The sequence below is a fragment of the Phaenicophaeus curvirostris genome, unplaced genomic scaffold (assembly GCF_032191515.1).
Source record: "Phaenicophaeus curvirostris isolate KB17595 unplaced genomic scaffold, BPBGC_Pcur_1.0 scaffold_59, whole genome shotgun sequence".
In the NCBI taxonomy this organism is placed as follows: Eukaryota; Metazoa; Chordata; class Aves; order Cuculiformes; family Cuculidae; genus Phaenicophaeus; species Phaenicophaeus curvirostris.
This window is the reverse complement of record NW_027206681.1, coordinates 962877-989657: the sequence shown is the minus strand read 5'-3', so window position 1 is coordinate 989657 and position 26781 is coordinate 962877. Positions and strand designations below refer to the sequence as shown.

The 26781-nt window shown below is 56.2% G+C and overlaps 2 protein-coding genes across 5 annotated transcripts in view; one reads left to right on the top strand and one right to left on the bottom strand.

Moving 5' to 3' along the window:
• NUP98 (nucleoporin 98 and 96 precursor) overlaps positions 1–3096 on the bottom strand; it is a 43907-nt gene extending 40811 nt beyond the window's left edge. Inside the window, exons 1-2 of the mRNA XM_069881674.1 lie at positions 3029–3096; positions 146–249 (exon numbers count right to left, since the gene is read on the bottom strand). Coding sequence (XP_069737775.1) covers positions 146–218 — 73 coding nt within the window. The 5' untranslated portion in view covers positions 219–249; positions 3029–3096. The remainder of the gene's footprint in view (positions 1–145; positions 250–3028) is intronic.
• Positions 3097–4237: 1141 nt separating this feature from the next.
• PGAP2 (post-GPI attachment to proteins 2) lies at positions 4238–26573 on the top strand. 4 transcript variants are annotated; one of them, XM_069881698.1, is made up of 5 exons: positions 4238–4343; positions 7331–7505; positions 10262–10514; positions 24577–24685; positions 24924–26573. In XM_069881698.1, the coding sequence occupies exons 2-5, from the start codon at positions 7341–7343 to the stop codon at positions 25564–25566; spliced, it is 1170 nt and encodes a 389-aa protein (XP_069737799.1). In that variant the 5' UTR covers positions 4238–4343; positions 7331–7340; the 3' UTR covers positions 25567–26573. The 4 variants fall into 4 exon arrangements, with proteins under 4 accessions (XP_069737799.1, XP_069737801.1, XP_069737798.1 ...); XM_069881700.1 differs by lacking the exon at positions 4238–4343 and adding an exon at positions 13678–13772 and having other exon boundaries at positions 7177–7505; positions 24924–25191; XM_069881699.1 differs by lacking the exon at positions 4238–4343 and adding an exon at positions 13678–13784 and having other exon boundaries at positions 7178–7505; positions 24924–25191.
• The last annotated feature ends 208 nt before the right edge of the window (positions 26574–26781 follow it).

Here is a 26781-nt window from a genome sequence, read left to right as displayed (position 1 = left end):
CTATTGCTGCCGAGTGATCCAGACAGTCCGGCAGCGTTCCGATTCCATCACGCACACACAATCCCCTCCGCCATTAGATCATCCGGCTGCACCGCTACAAGAAAATACTGCCACTCTCAAAGAGTCGTTTAGATGCATCACTTACTTTGTCCAAACGTTGAGGTTGTCCCAAAGCCAGTACTGCCTCCAAATGGAGTTCCAAAAGACTTGTTAAACATTTTCAGGACAGATCAGGTTTCCCCGCTAAACCTGGAAAGAATTCAGCTTTTATTTAAGGCTTACCTTGAGAATTCATTTTTCATCTCCCTTGCTGTCAATGTAAGCAACTTAATCTGAATACTAGAAACATAGTGTGTGACAGTGTTTAAGCCATGGTGAGCAATCTGAAGCACAGTCAGACCCCTAAAAGGGACAGAGATACTCATGCCCTAGTGATGTCGCAAGTAAAGAGTCTTACACCCTAATGTGCAGCTAGGTTTTCAGTTTTCAGTCCTCCAGATCGAAAAAATGAATGAATTTAGTCCCCAATCCACACGTTCTCAAAATCTCCTGGGCCATCCACTCCTACCAGCACTTCCTACCTCTGTTAACACTTTGATCCCCACCAGGCAACACAAACCCATTTTGGTTCGGCCTGGAAGCCCACCTCATCAAATGCTTCCCAAAGGACATATGCATGGATTTGCACTGTGCTACGGGAATTTCTACAACACTCACAGGACTTTCCAGGTCTGATTTTCTGTTAAATTCTATTTGCCAGCTGCTAGTGGAAATGCACTGCTTGAGAACTGCAGGAACACGCCTTCTGTCTCTGCTTGCCGCTCACAGGGCTGCACTGGGATTTTCTTAACTTTCAAAAGCTATTGTTTCCAAATTCTTTTTCAGTGCAGTTTTACCCCATTCAGGCAGGCACCCACCCCACCTTTACAGCACCCATCGATGTATCCACAGACACATCTGGTAATGCTGCCTTGCTCTAAGCTCTTCTACAAGCAAACACAGCATTTCAGCTTTTTCCACCAAAGCCAACCAAGCCGAACCGGACAGATCCTGAACCTTATCCCAGTCAGAGGAATTTTAGCCTTTCTCTACATTGGCGCTGGCAGGCGTTGGCTCCACCACTGAAAACACTAACATTATCCAGGCAAAATTCCCAGCTGGCAGCATTGACCACTCCATGGCAGCACAAAACTACTGAGTTTAGAAAGCGGTAAGACACAGCCCACACCGAGAGGGACTTCTTACAACGTCATGTAGTGACAGAATGAGCAGGAAAGGCTTTGAATTGGAGGGGGCAAGATTTAGATTAGACATCAGGAAGAAATTCTTCATGATGACGGTGGGGAGCCCCTGGCCCAGACTGCCCAGAGAAGTTGGGTTGCCCTGATCCAGTGGGAGGTGTCCCTGCCCATGTCACAGGGTTGGAACTGGATGGGCTTTAAGTTCTCTTCCAACTCAAACCATTCCACGATTCATTGATTTTGGTATTTTTTTAAAACCCATTCAGGTTTTCCAGGAATTTCAACATCCAGGATAGCAATGAACTATCAAGTACTCTCCGTTTGGTCACCATCAATTTAAGTTAAACTGTAAACACACATGTTTTCTTTCATCCAGGTCTGACAGCTTCTCTACAGCTCCTAAACTCCTCTATACACCCTTTTATACACTGTTTTACACCAAAAGGAAGCCCACACCCCACAGTGCCCTTCGTACAGTCTGGGACACACCCGGTCCAGAGCATCACTGCCTGTTCATGAAACCAGAAGTGTTTCGTTTTCCAAAACCCAATCGTTCCAGGAAAAGCCAAGTCTGGGTGTTGAGCAGCAGAAGCTGCGCACCACACCTCTGCAACCATTCCTGGGAAGAACAGCCAAGAATAAATTTCACACTTGCATTGAAGAGTAACTAGAAAGATGCTCTCAGTAATTTCCAACCACTCAAACTAGCAGCAGGTCACAGAACTGTACCGGTACCACCCCCCCATCCAGTGTCTCCCAAGCCCCGTGCGTTACTGGCTCCGCAGCCTCAACTGGTGCTGCCCAGCCTCCATCTCCCTTCAGTTCCCTAACTCCGCACCTTCCCCAGGGTCCCCACCACAACCAGACCAAGAGACTCCCACAACCAGTACCTCTCCACTACCCTCCTTCTCCACAACCCCTGCCACAGCACCCACCACTGTATCCCCCGCTCCCCAGCCCCAAGTGATCCTGCCCAGCCTCCCCCCTGCCACAACCGCACCAAGTGCTCAGCATCACCGGTACCTCCCTCTCCCGTACCCCCAAACTCCCCGCATTACCAGCTCTCCAGCCCCCCCTGCTCCACTCCCATCCCCGCTCCTTCCCCAGAACCCCCGTCACCATCGGACCGAGCGCTCAGCAGCACCAGTACCTTCCCCTCCTTGCTCTCCTCTCTACTGCTTCCTCAGGGCCCCTGCCACAACCGGCACCTCTCCCCACCATGGCCCCCAGCCCCCTCCCCGTACCACAACTGGAGTGAGAGCCTGGCACCACCGCTACCGCCCCCTCTCCTCCTTCCCCAGGACCCACACAACGATTGGTACATCCCCGCCCCGTACCCCCCAAACGCTCCGCGTCCCGGCTCCCCTCAGCCACCACAGGTCCTACTCATGTCCCCGGAGGACCCCAGCCACAATGGGAACGAACACCAGGCGCCACGGGACCCCCGCCACCTCCCCCCCAACCCCGTACCCCCAAGGCCGCCGCGTCACCGGTTCCCCCCTCTCCCCGTGCCACAACCAGGCCGAGCGCTCGGTACCTCCCCCTCCCGTACCCCGAACTCCCCGCACTACCGGCTCCTTCCCCACGGCCCCCACCACAACCGGACCGAACTCCCGGCACGACCGGCACCTCTCCCTCCCGTACCCCCAGCCTCTCCCCCACCACAACAGGACCGAACTCCCGGCGCGACCGGTACCTCCCCCTGCCGTACCCCTAACCCCCCGCGCTACCGGTGCCTCCCCCCCTCACCCTCCCCGGTGTCTCGCAGGGGGCAGCCCGGCGCTCACCGCTCGGCGAGGGGAAGCAGGGAGAGAGGGAAAGAGGGAGGGAGGCGGCCAGGCCGGAGCCGCCGCCGCCGCCGCGCGGAGGAGGAAGCTGCGTCACAACCCGCCGCGCGCGCCTCCCAGCGGCCCCCGCGCGCCCATTGGCCTCCCCGCCCCGCCCGCGCGCCCATTGGGCGGTGCCGCGCCCTCGCGGCCGCCGATTGGGCCTCGCGCGGCGGAGGAGGCGGGGCTAAAGGCCGAGGAAGGGTCCAGAACGCCGCGCCGCGGCCCCACCCGACATCCGGGACATTGAGGGGCGGGGCTCGTCCCGAACGGCCCAATCGCGAGCGCTCGGCTGGTTGTGTCACCAGCGGCGCAGAGGGCGGGGCTGAGAGGCTTAAAGCGGCCGCGGAGCCGCGTGAGCTGAGAGGAGTCGAGCGCCCCCGAGCGGTTCCGAGCGGAGCCGAGCCCAGACGAACTCCGCCGATCAGCGACTGACAAACCCAGCCACTATGAGAGAGTGGAATATTTTTTATTTAAGCTAAAGTAGAGTTCAATTTCGTCCAAGCAATTGCGTTTTTTGAAAGTTAGACAGCAAGGTTTCTTCCAAACGGTGTTGTTCCGGACGCTGTTCATTATTTGAAGTGTGAACAGAGGCTCTGCTGCTGGAACCCCGCCGGCAGCCTTTCCCTACCTCAGATGCAACCGGTCAGAGCTGGAGCCAGCTCCGAATTAGCAACAGTTGTTGTGACTCTCATAATAACATTAAAATGACATTTCTGGGAAAATTTATCCGTATGCATGTACGTGGGAAATCTCTCCTGTCCCGGCTCCTGTCCGGCTGCACGGGACGGATGGAGATCGCTCCCGCGCGCTACCCGGGCTGATAAAGGACTCTCGCTTCCTAAACCTCCAAAACGAGTCTGAGAGGGTTTGACGTGACGGCATTTTCGGTATCAGGATGAGCAGTTCCGAGCTCAGCCGAGCGCTTCCGAGCGGAGCCGAACCCAGCCGGTTAGGGGTGAGCCCGGCCGAGCTGACCGGGGCCGAGCCGACCGGGGCCGAGCCGAGCCGAGCCGAGCCGAACCCAGCCGAGAGGTTCCGAGAGGAGCCGAACGGGTCCGAGAGGCGCCGAGCGGTTTCGAGCGGAGCCGAGCGGAGCCGAGAGGAGCGGAGCCGGAGCCGCAGGAAGGGGCGGGCGGAGGAGGAGGAGGGGGAGGAGGGGGAGGAGGGGGAGGAGGAAGAAGCAGTAGCCCCAACGGGCGGAGGAGGAGCCGGAGGCGGAGGCGTGGCCGCAGAGCCGGGCCGGGGCATGGAGCAGCGCGGCGGAGGCTGAGCGGTGCGGGGGCGTCCCGGGGCTGAGGGTCCCTGGGGGGAGGGGAGCCTCGGGAGGGTCGTTGGGGTGCCCGGGGAGAGGGGGGCCATGGGGTCTCTGGGGGTGGGGGTCTCAGAGGTGCCTGGGCTGGGGTCTCGGGGGCATCTGGAATGATCAGGGGACGGGGGTCTCTGTGGGGGGGAGGGTCTGTATGGGTTCCTAGGGGGAGGGTGCCCAGAGTGGGGATTCTGGGGTGTTTGGGGAAGGGGGGTCTCGGGGAGGGGGTCTGGGGTCGCTGGGGTGGGGTCTCTAAAGGGTCCAGGGTGCCGAGGGATGGGCGGTTCTCTGAGGGGGTCCAGGGGGTCTCTTGGGTGCCCAGGAAAGGGCGGTCTGAGACGGGGGGGTGGTGTCTGAGGTGTTCAGGGGGCTCGGGTGGGGTCTCCGAGGGATCCAAGGGGGTCTCGGGGGTCCCGCAGTGCTCAGAGGAGTCTCTGGGGGGTGCTCAGGAGGAGGGGATTCTCGGGGCACAGGATACACAGGTGGGGGGTCAGGGGGGCAGGAGGAGAGCTTGAGGGAAGATGCATGCGATGATCATGGAATCATAGAATCGTGGAATGGTTTGGGTTGGAAGGGATCTCAAAGCCCATCCAGTTCCACCTCCTGTAACAGGCAGGGACAGCTCCCACTGGATGAGGGAGCTCCAAGCCCCACCCAACCTGGGCTTCAACATCTCCTGGGATGAGCAGCCACCACTTCTCTGGGCAACCTGGGCCCTGGCGTCCCCACCTTCACACGAGAACATTTCTTCCTGAGGTCTCATCTCAATTTTCCCTCATTCAGCTCAAAACTATTCCCCTCACCCTGTCCCTGCACTCCCTGATCCAGAGCCCCTCCCCACCTTTCCTGGAGCCCCTTTCTGTACTGGAAGCTGCTCTAAGGTCTCCCCACAGCCTTCTCCTCTCCAGGCTGAACAACCCCAATTCTCCCAGCCTGTCCTTGTACAGGCAGTGCTCCAGCCCTTGGATCATCTCCACGGCCTCCTCTGATCAGGACTGATTTAGTGTGGCTTTAACCCTGGCTGGGCTGTGGCCAAGGTCGTGTGGGAAGCTTTAAGGATGAGCAGCCAGGGCAGTAGGGCAGGAGAGCAGGCAACAAGTGTCGGGACTGAGCTGGTGAAGAGCCCTGAGCGGAGGCCAGGGCTCGTTAAGTTGCTTGTCCCGGCTTGCCTGGGCTGATGAGCAACACAAGATCAACTTGCAGCCTGGTGAGGTTGGCAGGGCGCTCTGGAGCTCATCCAGTCCTACCCCTGCTACAGCAGGATCATCTCCAGCCATTGCACAGGAGCACATCCATGCAGGTTGGATCCCTCTGGAGAAGGAGTCTCCACACCTTCCTGGGTAGCCAGTTGCAGGGCTCCATCTCCTGCCCACAAGCGAAGTTCCTCTTCATGTCCAGGTAGAACTTCCTGGACTTCAGTTTGTGCCCAGTGCCTCTTGTCCTGTCACTGGGCACCACTGGGCAGAGTCCAGCCCCATCCTGCTGCCTTCCTCGCCCACTGGATATGGATCAGCATGGCTGGGATCCCCTCTCCATCTGCTCTTCTCTAAGCTGGACAGACCCAAATCTCCCAGTCTCTTCTCCTAAGGGAGATGCTTCAGTCCCCTTCTCACCTCTATGCCCGGCACTGGGCTCTCTCCACTCATTCCTTGCCTTTCTTGAGCTGGGGAACCCAGACTTAGACACAGGACTTGGGATGGGACCTCCCTAGGGCAGAGCAGAGGGAGAGAATCCCCCTCTTCGGCTCCCCACACTCATCTCCATCACACCAGGATCCCTTTGGCCTTCTTTGGCCACCAAGGCTCATTCTTGGCTCATGGTCAGCCTGTCCACTGGGATTCCCAGGTCCTCTGCAGAGCTGCTTTCCAGCTGATCAGCCCCAATCTGTCCTGGTCCATGGGGTTGTTCCTACTGAGATGCAAAACCCCACATCTGCCTTGGTTGAACTTCATTAGGTTCTTCTTTGCGAGCAGACCAGCTACTCCTCCCAGTGTTGTGCCATCAGCAAAGGTGCTGAGGGTGCACTCCGTCCCCTCATCCAGGTCATGGATGAATATGAGCCCAGTGCTGAACTCCTGGGGAACAGCACTGGCCATGGGCTTCCAACAAGACTCTGCACTGCTGATCCCAGCTCCTCTGAGCTCTACCAGTTCTAGATCCATCTCATTGCCCACTCAGGATGAGGGTGAGGAGTCCCTGGCCCATGTTGCCCAGAGAAACCATGGCTGCCCCCTCCCTGGAGGTGTTTAAGGCCAGGCTGCATGGAGCTTGGAGCTTCCTGATCCAGTGGGAGGTGTCCCTGCCCACAGAGGGGTATGGAACTGGGTGATCTGGTCATCTGGGTGATGAGGTTCTTTCCAACCCAAACCATTCCATGGTTCCTAAGCTTCCCTAGAAGGATGTTGTGGGCAACAGCGTTTTTCACCTTTCTCATGTGAGGTACAGGACTCACAGGGTCCTGATCCTGCAGCTTGAGTCTTGCCTGTAAAGGTGCTGAGCACCCAGCTGGGACAGTGCTGGGTGCGGGGCTGCTGCACGGTGGCTGGGGAGGCACTGGATGAGCTGTGGCTCACACCATTGCACAGCATCCTTGCTCTGTCAGCGTTGTCCTGTGCGGGAATGGTCTGGATGGCTGTGCCCCGCTGAATGGACCTCACGTGCCTTTCCAGCCCAATCGGTCTCGCGATCTGGAGCAGGCACAACCCCGCTGCCTGCACGTCCCCACCACGCATGGGCTGCTCTGACCCAGCTTGCTGTTGTACATGAGTCCCAGGCTCGGGGCTGCTTGTCCTCGCTGCACGCCGTGGGGCCATGCGGACATTAAACACGGGTGTAAGGAACTGTCTCTGCCTGGGTTCTTCTGCCAGCCCTCTGTGCACATTCCTGCCCGGGGCTGGGCATTGCAGGTGGATGGAAAAACCCCATCAAACGCTTCCTTGTTTGTTTGGTTTCAGGTCCATCAAGATGTTGCAGGTACCACTGCCCCTGGATCGAGATGGGATCCTCTTCCGGCTCCGTTTCACCACGCTGGCTGTTGGGACGGTGTTTTGCCCACTCTTTGGTTTCCTTTTCTGTGTGATCTGGTCTCTACTGTTTCACTTCCAGGAGACGACAGCGACCCACTGCGGGGTAAGTGACTCACCACCAAAATGCAAAGCCCTACAAAGTGGTGGCTGCTCAGCTGGGGCAGCCTGTCTTCTCCTTGGTTTTCCCACTGCTTTATTTTATTGGACTTGTGATGCCTCAGGACTGCAACTGAGGTTTTGGATCTTTAAGGGAAGCTCAGACTGATCAGGCTGATGTCTGGCACTGGTGATTGATGAGGAGTAAAACTGATGAAGCTACAGATAAATAGGGTTGGTAAATTGGGGTCCTGATTGACGAGAAGATCCACGTGAGCTGGCAACGTGTGCTTGCAGCCCAGAAACAAACCATGTCCTGGGCTGCATCCAAAACCATGGGACCACCAGGGCGGGAGGGGGATTCTGCCTCTCTGTTCTGTCAGACTCCACTAGGAGTTCTGCGTCCAGTTCTCGAGTCCTCAGCACAGGAAGGACATGGAGCTGTTGGAACGAGTTCAAAGGAGGCCATGGAGACAATGCGAGGGCTGGAGAAGCTCTGCTATGAGGGCAAACTGAGAGAATTGAGGTTGTTCAATCTGGGGAAGAAAAGGCTTCAGGGAGACCTTAGAGCAACTTCCTGTGTGGAAAGCGGCTGCAGGAAAGCTGGGGAGGGGCTTTTTACAAGGCCCTTGCATGATAGGATGAGGGGAGATGGCTTTAAATTGGAAGGGGAAAGATTTAGATTAGGCATTAGGAAAAAATCCTTTATTATGGGAGTGGGGAGGCCCTGGCCCATATTGCTCAGAGAAGCCATGGCTGCCCCTCCCTGGAGGTGCTGAAGGCTGGGTTGGATGGGGCTTGAAGCCCCCGATTCAGTGGGAGGTGTCCCTGCTCATGGCAGGGGGAAGAACTGCATGGGCTTTGAGGTCCCTTCCAACCCAAACCATTCCAAGATTTTAAATATTCTGTCTTGTGGAAGAGTTAGCCTGGCATCTATAAAAGGAATTGATGCCCCTCAGAGCTCTTCAGAGGTGCCTCAAGCATGTGCTCGGGGAGCTCAGGTTGGGAGGGACCACCTGGATTTCCAGAAGAGATGAGAACAGGTTCCTCCCCAGGGTTTTCAAGCAGCTATGGCACATAAGTACCTGGTTACAAGCTGTGAACAGGTGGCAGGAGTAGCTGGCGATGCTCACACCATCCAGAGATGAGCCCGGGGTTTTGCAGGGTCTGTGTTGTTCCTCATGCCCGTATGCGGTGAGGTGACATGGGCTGATGGTGGTGCCGAGATCCTGGAGCAGGGAGGGTGAGGCAGGCTGCCAAGAGGAATGATGGAGCAATGAAATTCCAGGGCAGTTCGGTTTGGAAAAATGTGCACATGCAACCTGTGATTCTGTCCCTTCCTCACAACATGGGCATATGGGGCAGGGCAGCAAGGATGCTCAGAGATGTCCCACAGCTCCTCTTCCTGGAGTGATGACACAAGGGCTCTTCAGGAACAGATGCTGGCCTGAGAGCAGGGTATGCTGAGATGGAGACCTCTGAGGTTGTGGCTGGCCTGGATAGTGCAAGTGGGGACCCAATGCGCCCCTCTGCCAGTCTGAGAAGTGAGAGATATTGGAGGGAGGTGGCAGGTCCTGAGGAACCAGTTCCTTCTTGGATACCTTGAGGGCAGCCCGTCTGGGAACGCCTCTGTGCAGGACACAGGAGGCACAGCAGGATGATGGGTTACAAGTGCGTAACAATCATGCCTGGCTCAGAAAGGCCTCCAGCTGTGAAAGTCCAGAGGCTGGGAGTTTGTTGTGGGGCTGTATTGATGGTTTCCCTGGTTTTGTGTCCCACCGTGAACGCTGTCTTTGCCTGCTTTTGCTCTCAGCTCTCGCCATTAGAGCTGAGCTCACAAATCCATGAACACTTCTCTACTCAAACCTGGGGGCAGAGGAGATATGGGGCACCACGACTGAGAGATGAGAAGGGATATAGAATCATAGAATAGCTTGGTTGGAAAAGACTGAGATCATCAAGTCCAACTGTATCTGTCTAACGCTAAACCATCCCTGAGCACCTCGTCTGCCCAGCTTTTAAACCCCTCCAGGGATGGGGACTCCACCACCTCTGCCAGTGCCTGAGAACCCTTTCAGTGAAGAAATTCTTCCCAATATCCAATCTGAACCTGCCCTGGTGCAATTTGAGGCCATTTCCTCTTGTCTCATCACATTGCTGCCGCATTACCTTTTCTGGCTTTTGAAATAGGAATAAACTTATTAATATAAATAGTATTAGTGGAGGCCCCATCCCTGGAAACATTCAAGGTGACATCGGATGAGGCTCTGAGCAACTGATCTGGTTGAAGATGTCCCTGCTCCTGCAGTGGGGTTGGACTGGATGACCAATAAAATTCCCTTCCAGCCCAAAGCATTCTACGGTGGCTATAAATTGGAGATAGAATGGGTATAACTTGGAGAGGGGAAGATTTAGACTACATGTAAGGAGGAAATTCTTCACAATGAGGGTGGTGAGGCTGTGGCCCAGGTTGCACAAGGAAGTTGTGGCTGCCCCATCCCTGGAGATGTTCAAGGACAGGTTGGATGGGGCTTGGAGCCCCTGCATCCAGGGAGGGGTGTCCCTACCCATGGCAGGGGTGTTGTAATTAGATGATCTTTAAGGTCCCTTCCAACGCAAACCATTCCAGAATTCTGTGATATTATGATTCTATTTAAAATAAAAAAACGAATACCCCCAATTTTAGTGTCTTGGAGAACTATAAATGCAACAATGGGACACACTGCCTGTGCCTCTCCCCCCGAGCCGATGTCTCTTGTCCAGGTCCCAAACTACCTCCCGTCCATCAGTGCAGCGATTGGAGGTGAGACCCCGCAGCGTTACGTCTGGCGCCTCTGCATCGGCCTCCACTCGGCCCCGCGCTTCCTGGTGGCCATCGCCTACTGGAACCACTACCAGAGCTGCCACTGCTCGCACCCTCGCTACCTGCGCCTGTGCCACTTCAACCTGCTTCTCAACCTGCTCGAGAACTTCGCCCTTCTCATTCTGACATACGTGTCTTCATCAGAAAACTATGGTGAGTGCCTCCTCCTAACGCTTCTGTGCAGAATGGGTACCAGCAGTGTCACTCACTGATGCTTTGCAGAGCTTCACTTCATGCCAAAGAGCCAGTTTGGAAGGAAAAAACAGTAAAAAAACCCAAACCTGTTGTGTTAAAATAAGTATTTATGGAGCAAAATGGTGTCCATAATTTCTAAATTATCCTGCATATAGAGATGTATATGTAAATGAGTACCTCCCGTACAATGACAGGTTGTGAGAGTTCTGGTTGTTCAGCCTGGAGAAGAGAAGGCTCCATGGAGACATTGGAGCAGCTTCCAGTATGAAAAGGGGCTCCAGGAAAGCTGGGGAGGAGCATGATAGGAATGGTTGGACTCGATGATCTAGGAGGTCTTTTCCAACCTAGTGATTCTATGATTCTTGATCAGGGAGTGCAGGGACAGAACAAGAGGAACGGTTTTGAGCTGGAGGAAGGGAGATAGAGATAAGATCTTAGGCAGAAATTTTCTCATGAGGGTGGGGAGGCCCTGGCCCAGGTTGCCCAGAGAATTGGTGGCTGCCCCATCTCTAGGGGTGTTGAAGGCCAGATTGATGGGGCTTGGAGACCCCTGAGCCAGTGGAAGGAGTCCCTGCCTGTGGCAGGAGTTGGAACTGGATGCGCTTTGAGGTCCCTTCCAATCCAAACTATCCCATGATTTGAACAGCCGTGTTCTTCCCCAAAATTCTTGGTTGCTGATAACTGGCTGAAACTGTGGGCTGGATTTCTGTATCAAGCCTGGAATCGGACTTCAGTAAGTGGCTCCAACTTCTGACTCTTAAGGTGTCTCATGCAGCTGAGCAGGTCAGTGCCCATCCCTGCTGTCTGCTCTGTCTCCACTGCTAAGCTTTGACTCTGTCTTCCAGCCTCTACTCTGTTGCAGCTGCATTTTAAGTGCCCTTCCACAAAACTACGGGGAGAAAATGTCCTGGGTTGACCTGAAAATGAAATCAGAGTTTTTCAAGTTAAATCAGCATGTGCAAAATACGGACGCGAAAGTCTGGGAAATGCCCTTATCCTACAAGGCCTCATGTGAAATGAGTTTAAGACACCCGCCTGCTCCCTCATCCTGAGTGTGGAAGAGGCTCCAGGGCTTGGCTCGACTCAAATCCATGAGCCAGCAAGGTGGTGCTGTTGCAGCAGAAACAACCCAGGACTCATCAGCAGGAGAGTCCTGGTTCTGCTGTCCCTGCGCACAGCTCAAGGTTGACAACGAGGAATTTGGTGTTTTGGTGTTTGGCTATGGGACTGCACTCAAGGATGTAGGCACAGAGCCTCACAAAGAGAAGCCAGACCAGAGCTGCAGGACGAGGAATTTTGGAGCAGTACTGATGAGGGGAGGTTGGCAGAAGAAGGTTTGTCCCTTCACAGCCAGGATTGTGAGATGGGGAAGTGGAAACGCAGATGATTTTAGTCTGGAGGAGGCTATGGGGAGACTTCATTGCTCTGCACAGCACCTAGAAAGGAGGTTGGAGTGAGGTGGAATGCTCTCTTCTGCCAAAGAACAAGTGATAGGATGAGAGGAAATGGCCTCGAGTTGTCCCAGGACAGGTTTAGGTTGGGTATTGGGAGAAATTCCTTCCTGGAAAGAGTGTTGAAGCCCTGGCAGAGGCTGCCCAGGGCAGTGCTGGAGTCCCCATCCCTGGAGGGGTTCAGAAACCAGGTGGCCATGGAACTTGGGGACAGGGTTCAGTCAGCGTGGTGGGGTTGGGCTGACGGCTGGACTGGATGAGCTGAGAGGGCTTTTCCAACCTTAATGATTCCATGATTCTATGATACCAAAAAGGCTTTATCACCCAAATGGCTCTGCCCAGTGCATGCCAAGCTTTGCAAGGGGAAGGCTGACGCGCGGCAGAGCAGCTGGGCCAAAGCCGTGCCGAGAGCTGACGCTCACCCAGTTTTCTCAGATCCGTATTACAGACTAATCTCAGGTTTGTGGGGAAAGTTCCAGACCTCAGCTGCCGTGCTGAGACGAGGACAGTCTCAGGTTAATCACTCCTGGCAGACACGGGTCACCTCTTCACCCCTGACGGTTCACCGGCACTCCTCATATGCGCTTTCCCTTCCCATGGAATCAAGAGGCGAAGCAGGGAAGATCATTTCTCGTATTCAGGTGGTTGGGAATTCATCCTGTGGTTCAATTCAGGGAGAAGAGGCTGGGAAACTCTTAAATAGAAGGACTCGTTTGAGAATAATTCACCTGAGATTGCAAGGGCTTTGTGTGTGGCTCCAGGGTTCTGAGAGCTGCCCTGGCTTAGCATTGCTCGATCTGCCTTTCCAGCCTGACCCTAAATCCATGCTGATTCAGTCACACACAAAATGGCCCCGATGCTGAGGCTGATGAATCATAGAATCATAGAATCACCAGGTTGGAAGAGACCCACCGGATCATCGAGTCCAACCATTCCTATCAAACACTAACCCATGCCCCTTAGCACCTCGTCCACCCGTGCCTTAAACACCTCCAGGGAAGGTGACTCAACCCCCTCCCTGGGCAGCCTGTTCCAGTGCCCAATGACCCATTCTGTGAAAAATTTTTTCCTAATGTCCAGCCTAAACTTCCCCTGGCGGAGCTTGAGGCCATTCCCTCTTGTCCTGTCCCCTGTCACTTGGGAGAAGAGGCCAGCACCCTCCTCTCTACAACCTCTTTTCAGGTAGATGAGAATTAATTGGCTAGGTAGGTAATGCAGGAGGCCAGTTCTAGATCTTGGACTGGCTCACCCCACAAACCCCCTCCGTGCCTCAGTTTCCCCACAAATGTCAGTGGTGAAACTGAGCCTCTCTCAGGGGTGCTTGAGGTTTACAGCCGTGGGAAGACCAGGTCCCAGAGTGCATAAACCCCCTCCTGGCACCTTCGGAATGAGTCTTCTAGCATCTTTTAGCCCTGGGCTTGCAGGGGACCACAAGGCAGATTAGGAGCTTTGTCATTAAATCCTCCTTCCCCTCCTCTGCGTGGGCACAGAGGATGCAGAGCTGTGCTGTGCCTGCCTCGTGCAAAGACCCTGTGACCCCCAAGTGCTGCTGGTGCTGGATGCACAGCACCTCTTGGGTGCTGGGTCTCCTGCAGAAAGCGGCCCTTCCCGAATTCCCCTTGTGCTCTTGGCTCAGATTTAACAGGAAACCTGTTGTCTTGTTGATTCAGCAATCCATGAAAATGCCTTCATCGTCTTTATCACGTCGGCTCTGGGCCACATGCTCCTGACGTGCATCCTCTGGAGGATGACTAAGAAACACACAGTAAGTCCCGAGGTACAGAACCTTTCCTTCCTTTTCTCCATGCCGCGCTGGGTACTGGGGAGGGCTCTCTTGATTGGCGGTGGAGGGCTTTGGCTGTCATTCTCCTGTGAAATAACCAGGCAGTAGAGTGGTTAAGGCCACCAGGTGAAATTGGGAAAGGTCACCAAAATTCATTATTTACCAAAACAAAGGTGGGAGAGAATTTTTAATTTCTTTTCTTCTGGTTTTTGGTTAGAGCTGACGTTTGAAAGCTGCCCCATTTTAGCATCCCTGGGGTTGGGGACCCTTCTCCTTGTGCGAGGATGCCTGTTTCTGAACTGAAATTGGCTTCTCTGTGCCACGGAACCAGGAACCTGCTGGTTCCGCAAGGTGGGAGCAGCTGCCAGCAGCAGCCAGCAGATGTTGTGTTATCCCTTTCCTCCCAGAACCGCTACCCTGCCAATTGGCTGGATGCTCAGCTTTGAAACTCCATATGCAAAAGCTGCTTCTGCTTGTGGGTCCCTCCTGTGTGCATGGCTTTGCCTGGGTCTTGGGCTCCCCTGATCTCTATGTCCTTTTCTCCTCTGGCATGCATCTCACCTGGCTGATTCCAGTCCAACCCTCACAGTCCCCTGTGGGGAATGGGCTCCAGGGGTGTGTTCCCCAGGCAGGGATGGCTTTGCAAAGCAGAGGGAAATGCTACGAAGCATGTGCACTTATCTCAGGGCTGGGGAGCTGGTAAGAGCCGGGAGCTGGTAAGAGCCAGGAGCTGGTATCTCCGAAGGGACTACATGCAGGGCAGGGTGGGTGCAGAGTGTAGAGTCTGCTCGGATGGCAGAGCACGCCTTGCTGAGGCTGCTGCTCCATCACGTCTGTTTATTGTCCCCTTCCGGCAATTCACCGAGCCTGTCCCCTCACTATCTTATTTTCAGCAGTTGTTGGACTGCAAAATGCCCTGTGGAGGGGACTTTTGGAGGTCTGAGGTTCCCCTCTCACTGGGAAGTGATGTTATCTCTGGTGATATGACGAGAACAGAAGCTCAGCAATCACTCCTTGGCAACTCTCCTGCAGCTTCCTATATTTATTTCATCTTTTTGGGCTCGTCTTGGTTTTTTTGCAAGAACTCCAAACACCTGCATCTCTTCCCCCTGGCACTGCAGCTCAGGCAAGGGCTCCCTGAGCAGCGGCCACCCCCACCTGCAGGCATCACACCTTTGCAGGCTGCAGCAATGCAGCAAGCCCATGTGGTGTGGTTGTGGCACCTTAGCAGCAGTGTTGGTGCAGGCAGTGGCTGTGGCTGCTCCCTCGCTGAGCTGTGAGCCCGCATGCCCTGATGGCGATGGGGACACGTCGCTGCCTGTGGCAGGGACTGCAGGCAGAGAGCTCTGGGGTAATGTGTCCCTGACCCATCATAGTTGGAGCACTGGGGCAGAGAGCTTTGGGGTAATGTGTCCCTGACCCATTGGAACTGGAGCACTGGGGCAGAGAGCTCTGGTCTAACACATCTCTGATGCATCAGAACTGTAGGATTGGGGCAGAGAACTCTGGTGTAAGTGTCCCTGACCCATTGAATCTGGAAGATCGGGGCAGATAGCTCTGGGGTAATGCGTCCCTGAGCCATCACAGCATCAGAACTGGAGAGGATCAGCTTGCCTCTAAATGTCTGGCTTTTCTCTGGTGCTAACACAGAATCACAGAATGATCCGAGTTCAAAGGAACTCAGAAGCATCAAGTCCAGCTCCTGTCCCTGCAGAGGACAACCCCTACGTTCATACAGTGTGGCTGAGGGCGTTGGCCAAATGCTTTTGGAATATTGTCAGGCTTGGCGCTGTGACTGCTTCCCTGAGGAGCTGTTCCAGTGCTCCACCACCCTTTGGGTGAAGAACCAGCTCCTAATGTCCAAACTAACCCTCCACTGATGCATCTTCCTGCCATTCCCTTTGGCCAGAGAGAAGAGCTCAGTGCCTGCTCCTCCTCCCCCACCCCATGTGAGGGAGCAATTAACTGCTATGAGCATGTTCTATGAGCTCCTCCTCCTCCCCATGTGAGGGAGCAATTAACTGCTATGACTCCCTTCAGTCTCCTCTTCAGGCTGAACAGACCCTGTGACTTCAGCTGCCCCGACACGGTTTCCCCTCTAAACCCTTCTCCAACTCTATGCCCTCCCCTGGTTGCTCTCCAGAAGCTTTAGATCCTTTTTATCCTGTGGCACCCAAAAGTGCACCCAGGACTCAAGGTAGGGCTGCACCAGTGTGGAGCAGAGCAGGACAGTCCCTTTCCTCAGCCATCTGCCAAGGCTGTGCTGGATGCTCCCCTGGACACGGTTGGCCCTCTTGGTTGCCATCAACCACAATCCCAGAGTGGTTCTCCCAAGTTCATGTTAGGGAACATCATGAGCAGAGTCCCACTGGTGATGTTTTGACGGGCTGGTCCTGCTGCCATCTGGTAGCACTTCTGCCTGCAGGCTGCCCTCCTCTGCCCCATTCCCCACTGGGGTTGGTTCGTTACCTGCTCTCAAGGGTCTGAAAGCAGGTGGGAGTTGCTGGCCTGGCTGCTCAGAGCTCATCCTGGGTGTCTGCACTTCCATGGCCACTTCATGGAGCTGCCATGGGATGTCGGCTTCCCTGGGTGAGCTGCCTGCACCCACAAAGCCTGTGAGCTTAGTGTGGCTGGGTGCTGTCAGCAAGTTTCTCATACACTGCTGGAGTAGACTGTGTGTTCCCTGTGCCGGTGCTGCGTGGCTCCTCTTGGGAATGGGCCAAGGGGGAAGCAAACCTGTCCGCCTGTCCTGCAGGACGGCATCTCTGGCCGTGTGCCACAGTGGCTGGTTGACAGGAGCTGAACATGAGCCAGCAGTGGCCCAGGTGGCCGAGAAGGCCAACAGCATCCAGGCTTGGATCAGCCATGGGGTGGCCAGCAGGAGCAGGGACGGGATCATCCCCCTGCACTCAGCCCTGTTGAGGCCACACCTTGAATTCTGGGTTCAGTTCTGGGCCCCTCCTTCCAAGAAGGACCTTGAGCAGCTGGAGCACATCCGGAGAAGGGAACGGATCTGGGGAGGGTCTGAAGCGCAGGGATTTTGGGAGCGGCTGAGGGCCCTGGGGCTGTTGAATCTGGAGAAGAGGAGTCTGAGGGGAGACTTCATTTCTCTGTGCAGCTCCCGGAAAGGAGGTTGGAGTGAGGTGGGTGCCTGTCTCTTTTTCCAAGGAACAGGTGATGGGATGAGAGGAAACAGCCTCAAGTCGCGCCAGAGGAGGGTGAGATTGGATATTGGGAGAAATTCCTTCCTGGAGAGAGTGGTGAAGCCTTGGCAGAGGCTGCCCAGGGCAGTGGTGGAGTCCCTATCCCTGGGGGGGTTCAAAAAGTGTGTGGCTGTGGCACTTGGGGACAGGGTTCAGTTGTCACATTGGGGTTGGGTGATGTTTGGACAGAATGAGCTGAGAGGGGTAATGATTCTATTCTGTTCTATTCAATGGACAAGGTGGCAGCTTGTCTTGGTTCCCCTCTCCCTGACACTGTAGGGCTCGAGGTGTGTGGGGATGTGTGTCCTGGTGCACCTGCCCCAGCTCCAAGGATGTGTCAATCATGGTACATCCTTGGGTGGGAGTGTAGGGGGCACAGGGATGCTCTGACTGAACATGCCACCACCAGGCATGGTGCCACTGTCTGGCGTGTCTTCCTCCTCCCACCCAGGGAGGGTCTTGCTGTTGGAGGGGAGCTTCACCCCAAAGCTGTGTGTCTCCTTGCGGGGAGAGGACCCCTCTGGGAACAGGAGCTTCTCCCCGCCTGCTGGGGAGCGTGGTGTCCCTGACCCCAGCTCCCTGTGGGGCTCTGTGTCGGCAGATGGAGCTGTCACCCAGGGAGCAAGCGCAGCGGGTGAGTTCCTCCACGAAGGAAATCTTTGCAGGGTGGTGAGTCGGCTGCCAGATTGGATGTGTCTGGGTGAAGCAGGTTGAGGGCTTGACGTGGGGTGGCATTCTTTGAAAAGCAGGCAGTGCCCCTTACCTTGGCTCTGGAGACCTGTCTTGTCGCTCCATCACTGTCTTGTGGTGTGACAGCATGGAGGCTCCTGCTGTGCATCACTCCCATGGGGCCATGGCTCCTCTGGGCTGGGCAGGGCCTCCTGGGACTCATCCTACTGCTTGGATTCCTCCACGGGGCCACTGGTGGGCTCAGCCCCTCTCCTGCAATACCCGCGCTTGCTTGGCTTGGCAGGAAAGGGCAATGGGGCTCCCTGAGGCTGCGGCCAGTGCCGTGCAACTGCCACATCCTGCTTGCCATGAGCTGAGTGGCTGGTGAGAACTGCTGGCCTCAGCAGGAGCTGGGAGAAGTTGCTGACCTGGCCAGGCCAGAGGGTGCTTTTGGCCAGGGCTGCACCCAAAGCCGTGGGACCAGCAGGGCCAAGGAGGGGATTCTGCACCACTCTGGTGAGACCTCACCTGGAGCCCCGCATCCAGTTCTGGAGTCCTCAGCACAGGAAAGACATGGAGCTGTTGGAGCGAGTCCAGAGGTGGCCATGGAAATGATGCGAGGGCTGGAAAACCTCATGTATGAGGACAGGCTGGGAGACTTGGGGTTGTCCAGCCTGGAGAAGAGAAGGCTGTGGGGAGACCTTAGGGCAACTTTCAGTATGGAAAGGGGCTCCAGGGAAGCTGGGGAGGGGCTCTTGTTCAGAGAGTGCAGGGATAGGATTAGGGGAATGATTTTGAACTGAAAGAGGGGAGATTAGGATGAAATTTAGGGAGAAATGTTTTGCTGTGAGGGTGCAGAGGGCCTGGCCCAGCTTGCCCCAAGAAGTGGTGGCTGCTCCATCCCAGGAGGTGTTGAAGGCCAGGTTGGATGGGGCTTGGAGCTCCTGATTCAGTGGGAGGTGCCCCTGCCCCTGTCAGCAGGTTGGAACTGGGTGGGCTTTGAGGTCCCTTCCAGTCCAAACCGTTCCATGATTCTGTGAAACTGTGGTGTCCTCTTATGGGTCATGGTGTCTCGGGTCCAGATTCTGGCTCTGTTGGTGTCAATTTGGGGGGCTTTTTGTTCACTTTTGTGACTCCCAGCCCTGGAGGTGGCAGGAGGGTACAAGTGAGGACGGGCAACTCCATCCCATCCTTCCCTCCTTCAACACCTTCAGGGATGAGGCAGCCACCACTTCTCTGGGCAACGTGGGCCAGGGCTTCCCCACCCTCACAGGAAAATGTTTCTTCATAAGATCTCATCTCCATCTCCCCTCTTTCAGCTCAAAACTGTTCCCTTCCAGTTGTTATTACAGTGTGTGAGTGACAGGAACCAGTCTTGCAAAAGCCTCGCCTTCACCGAGGCTGGTGTTGCAACTGCCTTTCTGCAAGGGCAGGAAGGTGCTGGGGAACTTGATTGTGATGGGGAAGTATGGGCGGTTTCCAGTTGCAAGGTGGCAAACAGCAAGAGAAAGGAAAATAAAGTCCCATCGGAGGGAAGGAAAGAGAAAGCAGGTTGATAGAAGGGGAAGGGGCAAAGCAGAGAAGAGAGCTCGAAGTGGAAAGGGAAATGGAGCCAGAGCCTCCAGCTCTGATCGTAGCGGCCTGGAGGCAGCGCGCCCTGTCCCTGGTGCGTGGCTGGTGTGATGTTGCCCTTCCTGGTGGCATCTCTGCAGTCACACTATGCCCCTGGCCAGCTGTGTGCCCTGTAGAACCCTCCTCCCACGGCTGGCTCTGCATGGCCAAGATGACAAGCGGTGCAGCAAAGCAGAGCAGTTTCACTTCTTGTTTGCAAACACATTTCCTCCTACCCCAGCAGCTGCTGTCACCAGTGGTTCTGGCTGGGAAACACGCGTGGCCGCTGGCTGGGCTGCTTTGAGCCCATTGGTGGAGCTGGGTCCCTCTGTGCTACAAGGGCTGTGTCCCACAGCAGTTCAGAACACAGACATCCTGCTCCACGGGGTGTGCAGGTTGAGCTGGCAGCTGCTGGGAAAGCATCTTGTGTAGCAAGAGTGGTGGCGGAGGTGCTGCTCCGTTGTAAATCCCGGCTGTGTAAGCACAGCAAAGGTGGCTGGTGCCTGGCTGGGAGGCATCCAGCACGCTTTGCTGCCTCTCCTTTCCCGCTCAGTGCTGGTGAAACCATTCCTGCTCTTGCTGCCAGAGCAGGACAGCTGAGCTCAGTTTCCAGCTGCTCCTGGAGCTGTGCAGAGTGTTCTGCAAGCGTGGTTGGCGAACGCACGTGATTTCAGCCATGCTCCTCACCACCCTGTTAACCTGAGCATTGGTCCAGCCACCGCAGCCTGTGGAGGGGGGTTGCAGCTCACACAGGACCTCTATAAATATCCCAGTGTTGAGCTCTTGGTGCTGGGGCCACTGGTGTTCAGGTTCACTGCAGTGGAGCCGGAAGCAATCGAATCATAGAATCATTTGGTTGGAAAAAACCTTTGAGAGCATCAGGCCCAGCCGTATCCACTACTAAACCATAACCCCAAGCCCTTCATCTGCCCATCTTTTGAGCCCCTCCATGGATGGGGACTCCACCACTTCCCTGGGCAGCCTCTGCCAGGGTGTAAGAACCCTTTCAGTGAAGAGATTTTTCCTGATGTCCAACCTGAACCTCCTCTGGCACGGCTGGAGGCCATTCCCTCTCATCCCATCGCTTATCACTCAGGAGAAGAGACCAATACCTCAATACCTCCTTTCAGGCAGTTGTAGACAGTGATGAGGTCACCTACCTGCTCCTGCTGACCACACTGTTTCTGATATAGGCCAAGATGCCATTGGCCTTGGCCACCTGGTCACTTGATGGGGAGGTGGGAGCTGTGTATGTAGTCTTGAGGGTGCTGCTGTCCGCCAGAGCTCGAAAGGTCTTGTGAGAGCACAGCTATTGCATTTGCAATTGATGTCACTTTGCCTTCCCATTCACTGTCCACATCAGGAACTGGGGCTGGAACTCTGCAGGGTCCTTCTTCTGGAGGAAGCAGGAGCCCCTGTGCCTCTTGGCATGTACCAGAAACAGCATGGCCGGCGGGAGCAGGGAGGGGATCGTCCCCCTGCACTCACTGCTGGGGAGGCCGCACCTCGAATCCTAGGTTCAGTTGTGGGCTGAAGTGTGTCCAGAGAAGGGAACGGAGCCAGGGAAGGACCTGGAGCCCAGAGGTTGTGGGAGAGTCTGAGGACCCTCAGACTGTTTAGTCTGGAGAAAAAGAACCTCAGGGGAGACCTCAGCGCTGTCTAAAACTACCTGAAAGGAGGTTTTGGTGAGGTGGGTGCTGGTTTCTTCTCCCAAGTGACAGGCGATAAGAGAAGAAGAAATGGCTTCAAGTGGCACCAGGGCAGGTTCAGACTGGACATCAGGAAAAATACCTTCACTGAAAGGGTTCTCGGGCCCTGGCAGAGGCTGCCCAGGGAGGTGGTGGAGTCCCCATCTCTGGAGGGGTTCGAAAGCTGAGCAGACGAGATGCTCAGAGATGGTTTAGTGATAGACAGGTATGGTTGGGCTTGATAATCTCAAAGTTCTTTTCCAACCAAGCAATTCCATGATTCTCGGCAGCTGTTCTCCAGCCCTTGGAGCTGGGTTTGTGGGACTGGGGCTCCCCTGGGCAGGACAAGGAGAGGCTGGCTGCCTTCAGTGGGCTCAAGGCTGCACAGGGCAGTATCTCAGGCTGGGGCTTCAGGGCTGTCCCAGCTGGGTTGGTGCAGCCGCTCCTCTTGCCCATCATACAGTCATGGAATGGTTTGAGCTGGAGGGGACCTCAAAGCCCATCCAGTTTCACCCCTCTGCCATGGGCAGGGACACCTCTGGATCAGGGGCTCCAACCCCATCCAGCCTGGCCTTGAACCCCTCCAGGGATGGGGCAGCCCCCATTTCTCTGGGCAACCTGGGCCAGGGCCTCCCCACCCTCACAGGAGAACATTTCTTCCTAAAATCTCATCTCAATCTCCATCTTTCAGCTCAAAACTATCATCTGTTTCTGACTCACCTTGGTGCACACAGGGAATGTGCCTCAGCTCTGTTGTGCTAAATATAATCCGACTGTGGTTTGCTGGGCCAGACACGCAATCCTGCTCTGGAGGGACAGTGCGGGGGGAGCTGTGTGACACCAGCGTGCAGGGGACACCGGGTGTCCCGGCCTCTCTTGCCAGGAGGAAATTGCGAAGCTGGGGTTGGCAGCTGAGCACCACAGCCTCAGTGTGCGACCTGAGGTCTTGGGGAGAATGTGAAGCTGGAATCACCCCATCCCAATGGCTGCTGCCTGTGCTGGGTGAGGGAGCATCCCTCTGCGTCAGCTCTGCCGGGAGCAGGTTCAGCGCTGTTGCTCTGTGGGATTGGGGTCTGGGTTAGGGTCAGGTTTCCCTGAGAAGGAGGGGAGCACCACTCTCCCTCTGGGTTTGCAAGGCTGTAGAACCATCCTCAGTGCGTGTCACAGTCATTCATGTTAGGACAAGAGGAAATGGCCTCAAGTTGTGCCAGGTCAGGTTCAGATTGGACATCAGGAAAAATACCTTCACTGAAAGGATTCTCAAGCCCTGGCAGAGGCTGCCCAGGGAGGTGGTGGAGTCTCCATCTCTGGAGGGGTCTAAAAGCTGGGTTGATGAGGTGCTCAGGGATGGTTTAGTGATGGGCAGGTATGGTTGGGCTTGATGATCTCAATGTTCTTTTCCAACCTGGTGATTCTGTCATCACCTCCATTGGACTTTGTCGTCCCTCTTTCTCCTCTCAGGGAGCTGGAATGTGGAGGCCTCAGCCTGCCAGTCTGCTCTGGACCTGGGGATCTCCTGCCCCCACGCACCCCTTGTCCTGGATCCCAGAGAGGCTCCCAGTAGGAGTGGCCACCTCCATTCCTGCTGTGGCCCCTGATAGGTGGAGAGATGCCCTCCATGTGTACCCTCCATACGTACTCTCTGCTTCTCTCTGTAGGGCGAGTCCTGCGCTGGCACCAACCTGACCCATAGTTGCAGGGGTGAGCGGATACCTCAGTGTTCATCCCGAATGCCAGGGCACTTCCAGCTCAGCCCAGTGCCCCAGGGGGTTTCACCTGTCAGGTGTTTTGTGCTGCCGGTGCCCAGGGGAGCACAGGGCTGGGACACAGCACACGTTGTGACAGATGCCCACATTGTGGAACAGGGGTTTCTCAGCAGTCCTTGGCTTGAAATCTGGCACTGTTTGCTGGTCCTCATGGGGTTTCTTGGGAAATCTGGCACCGTTTGCTGGTCCTCATGGAGCTCCTTAAGAAATCTGGCACCACTTGCTGCTCCACAATGTGATGCCATGGGTCATGGTGCAAGTGCCATGCTATGCTGCACAGCTTGGTGCTGTATGACATGATGTGGTGCAGTGCCATATGAAACGGTGCCGTACAATGCAGTGTCAAATGTGATGGTGCCATGTGGTGCCGTATGAGACGGTGCAGTGCTGTGCAGCACAGTGCGTTGCCGTAGGACATGGTGCAGTGCTGTGCAGAACATTGCAGGGGAGCCCACTGCAGAGCTGCCACGCACCTTGCCGCAGCATGCGGGACTCTGCTGCTGCTTTGCCCCATGACGGTTTCCACTGCCGTGGGACCGGGATGCAAACAGGGCTGTTTTGCCACCTGCTTTTCCGGTGTGAAACTCCATGCGAAGCCTCGGCCCCAGCCACGCATCATTGTTTCACTCATGGATTGGTACTTCTGCTCCCACCACTCCGCATCAGGGCTGTGGATGTGGCTGCTGCTCTGCCCATGCAGGAGGGTCCCGGTGCCATGGGGAAGGACCTGGCGGTTCCCCGTGGGGTGGCATTGCTCTGCGTCCTTGTACGGCAAAGATGACAGTGTAGCCACCCTTCCTCTTGGGTTTTTCCTCCCTCAATGACTTGTTTGTGTGCACACCATGGTGTCAGCTATGCACTTTCCGGGGAGGTGGAAAGAGTGATGGGGCAACTGAAATGTTCCCTGTTCTCAGCAGTCCCAAAAAGCAGAGATTTTGTCTCACGTGAAACGTCAAGCGAAGGGGAAATTCCCCTCCCACCCAGAAACAGGAACAGCAGCCACTATCTGGGCTGTCTGTGACATCTCCACCCTGTCCTTTCTAGCCCTGGGGCTTAGTGGCAGGGGACCAGGACCTCATCCTGTGCTAGGATGGAGGTCCTGGGGGTCTCCTCCACATCCTCTTGGGGTTCTTCTGCCACAGAATCTTTACCCAAGTGCATTGGATTTCTTGATCCATGGCGCCCAGCATGGTGGGAGAGGAGAGAAGCTGGAGTTGGTACCCACCACAGCTCCTGGGATGCCATTGCCACGTGAGGCAGAGCCGCACCCTTGGCCCCCAGGATGGGGCCCCCACGGTGCCAGGGTGGCTTCTCCGGCATCTCCACCGTGGCTGCTGCCCCTTCATGTGGTTTCCTCCTGCCCTGACGCAGGAGCAGCAAGGGGGTGCAGCACATGCTGGGGAATTCCCTGCACCAGGGTGGTTGGGCAGCACCAGGCAAGGCTGGGGCCACCTGCAGCCACCCTGACTGCAGCTGGAGGATCTACTGTCTGGTAGAGACATTGGGTGGCCTTTGGGGAGCTGCAGGACGCTGTCTGCATCCTTGGCTGGGGTGATCTTCATGTAGGAACCATCACCACCTCAGGGAGCCCATCCATGGACTGGGGTGATCTTCATGTAGGAGCCATCACCGCCACATGAAGCCCATGTATAGCTGGGGTGATTTCCTTGTAGGAGTCGTCCCCATCACATGGAGCCTGTCCATGGCTGGGGTTATCTCCATGTAGGTGCTCCAGCATCTCCAGTGTCCACGGAGAGCCTCATTGGGTCCCTGCCATGCCAGACGAGAGGGATGAGGGTTTACAGCAGAGACTGACCAGGTCTGTAATCCGATTCTCTGCCTGTTCCAGGAGCGCAAGTCATACAAGTGGAAGCAGCTGCTCTTCTTCTTCACCTTCATCACCTTTGCATTTGCCGTATGTGTCTATTTCCACCACAACTGGTACTGCGGCCCTGGAGGTAAGGGATGTTCTTGGGCAGATGTCCATGAGTGGATGTGCATGTAGTGGGGGAGGCTGGGTTGACACCTTGCCTGCCAAATCCCAGAGCCAAGAGAGCTCCTGCAGGACAGTTCCTGGCTCCCCTTCTCCTCCCACCCCATACCCCACCACACCAGGGAGATGTCCCAAGAGAACCGCAGCTCCCAGGGCAGATCTGGCTCCCTGGTTCTCCTCCCTTGCTGCCTTTCCTTCCCCAGTGTACACCATCTTCGCCTTCCTGGAGTACCTGGTCGTCCTCTCCAACATGGCCTTCCACATGACTGCCTTCTGGGACTTCGGCAACAAGGAGCTGGTGGTGAGCTCGCTGGTGGAGGACAAGCACTTCTAGCCAGCCTTGTGCCACAGCCGGTGATGCTGGGCAGGTGCTGCTCCTCCTTGGTTGGGGCAGAGAGCCCCTTCCCTCCCCTGCTGCTACTGGGGTGGTCCCTGTGGAGTTGCTGCAATGTCATCCTGGGGTTCTGGGCACTGCAATTGTCTGCACATGGTCCCTGGCTGCACCTGGAGGACAAAGGAAGACAAGTGTCTGTTTCTTCAGAAGATGCTTCGGGCAGAGCAGGATTCTGCTCCCAGTGTTGTGGCACAGGGGCAACGAGCCTTTTCCTGTGCCTGCTTCACCTGGGTAGTCTCACGGTTCCTCCTCCAAGCTGGAAGTCCTTGGCCAAGCTGTTCGAAAAGGGCTGGTGTCCTTTTGGACCTCAAAGCTTGAGGCAGACTTGGGAGAAGGAGCATTTGCTGCTCCTGCATCTCTGGTTGCAGCCCCAGAGTGGAGCAGCCTTGGCTTCTCGAAAGCCTTTGCTGCAGGGGAAGGCGCTGTGGTGCCTCCATCCAGATTCCTCCTAAGCCCGCGCTGAGTCCTGGGAGCTGCTGTCCCATCTGGAGCCGGGCAGAGTCCCAGCCCATCCCTATATGGAAGGGAGCAGCTTCCAAGGAGCCAGGCAGGAGAGTGCAGGGGTGCAGCAGGTGCTGAGAGCACCCACACCCTCCAGCTCCACCTTTCCCAGATGTCCTCTCCAGCAAGAAAAAGGTGCTTGAAAGGGTCCTGTGCTACGGCACAAGCCCGGTTTGAGGAGGAGAGACGGGCAGGCTGGTGCTGGAAGTTCGTGCTCTGATGTCCACATGTGTTTTGTGCCGTTGGACTGGGAACTACTGGGGTTCAGCAACAGTGCTGCTGCGCTGGGACAGGTCCTGGTGTCACCCCCATCCACGGGCTCTGGCTGCAGCGTGGGAGTTGGGTGCTGGCAACATCCCTGGGCTCTGAGGGAGCTGCTGCTCTGGTGTGGCTACGGTGCAGGAGGGCTTGGCCTCATCCTGCACTGGGAGGCACGGGGAGCCAGCGCTCAACCTGCGCTGTGCTTGGCCGTCAAGGTCTGCAGCGGTGCAGGGGACTGGTGTGGCAGTAGTGTAGATCAGTGGGAGCTGGGTGTTGGCAGTGTCCCCAGGCTCTGAGGGAGGAGCCAATGCTGTGGTGTGGCCACAGCGCAGGAGGGCTTGGCTGTGTCCTGCACTGGGAGGCACTGGGAACCGGTGCTCCCCCTGCACCATGCTTGGCCACGAGGGATCCACGTGGGTCCCTGCAGCTGCCCCTGATGTGCAGGCACTGCCAGCGCTGCCTGGGATGTCCCAGACCCTGGACAGAGCCTCCTCCAGGAGTTGTGGTGCCCTGGTTGGTGGCCCTGGCTGAGCCTGGGCTGCGCTGGCCTTTGAGCAGGTCTGGTTGTGCCCCTGTCCATTTCTGAGTATCCACATCGTGCCGAGCTCCGTGCATCTCCCCTGCCTGCACGCATGTGGTGCTGCCCCGGTAGCCTCTGCTCCTTGGGTTTGAGGATGAAATAAAGCACTGAATACTTTCCTGAGCTCTTGGCAAAATCCCTGCCGCCGGCCATCCTGCCCAGCCAGAGGCTCCCATGCCTTTCCGGGACCCCAGGCCGGGGTGGGTTCCGGGCTGGGGTGCAGGATGCAGATCCTGGGAATGGGGTATGGGATGCCAATTCCTGGTGCTGGGGCTGGAATGCAGGATGTGGATCCTGGTGCTGGGGTGTGGGAAGTGGGGTCCTG

Bases quoted from the DNA above. Each gene is read 5' to 3' on its own strand.
- PGAP2 (XM_069881697.1), top strand. From the start codon at position 7,188: ATGCGGACATTAAACACGGGTGTAAGGAACTGTCTCTGCCTGGGTTCT. The intron at 7,506-10,261 runs GTAAGTGACTCA...TCTCTTGTCCAG, and splicing joins CGACAGCGACCCACTGCGGG to GTCCCAAACTACCTCCCGTC. The intron at 24,686-24,923 runs GTAAGGGATGTT...TTCCTTCCCCAG, and splicing joins CTGGTACTGCGGCCCTGGAG to TGTACACCATCTTCGCCTTC.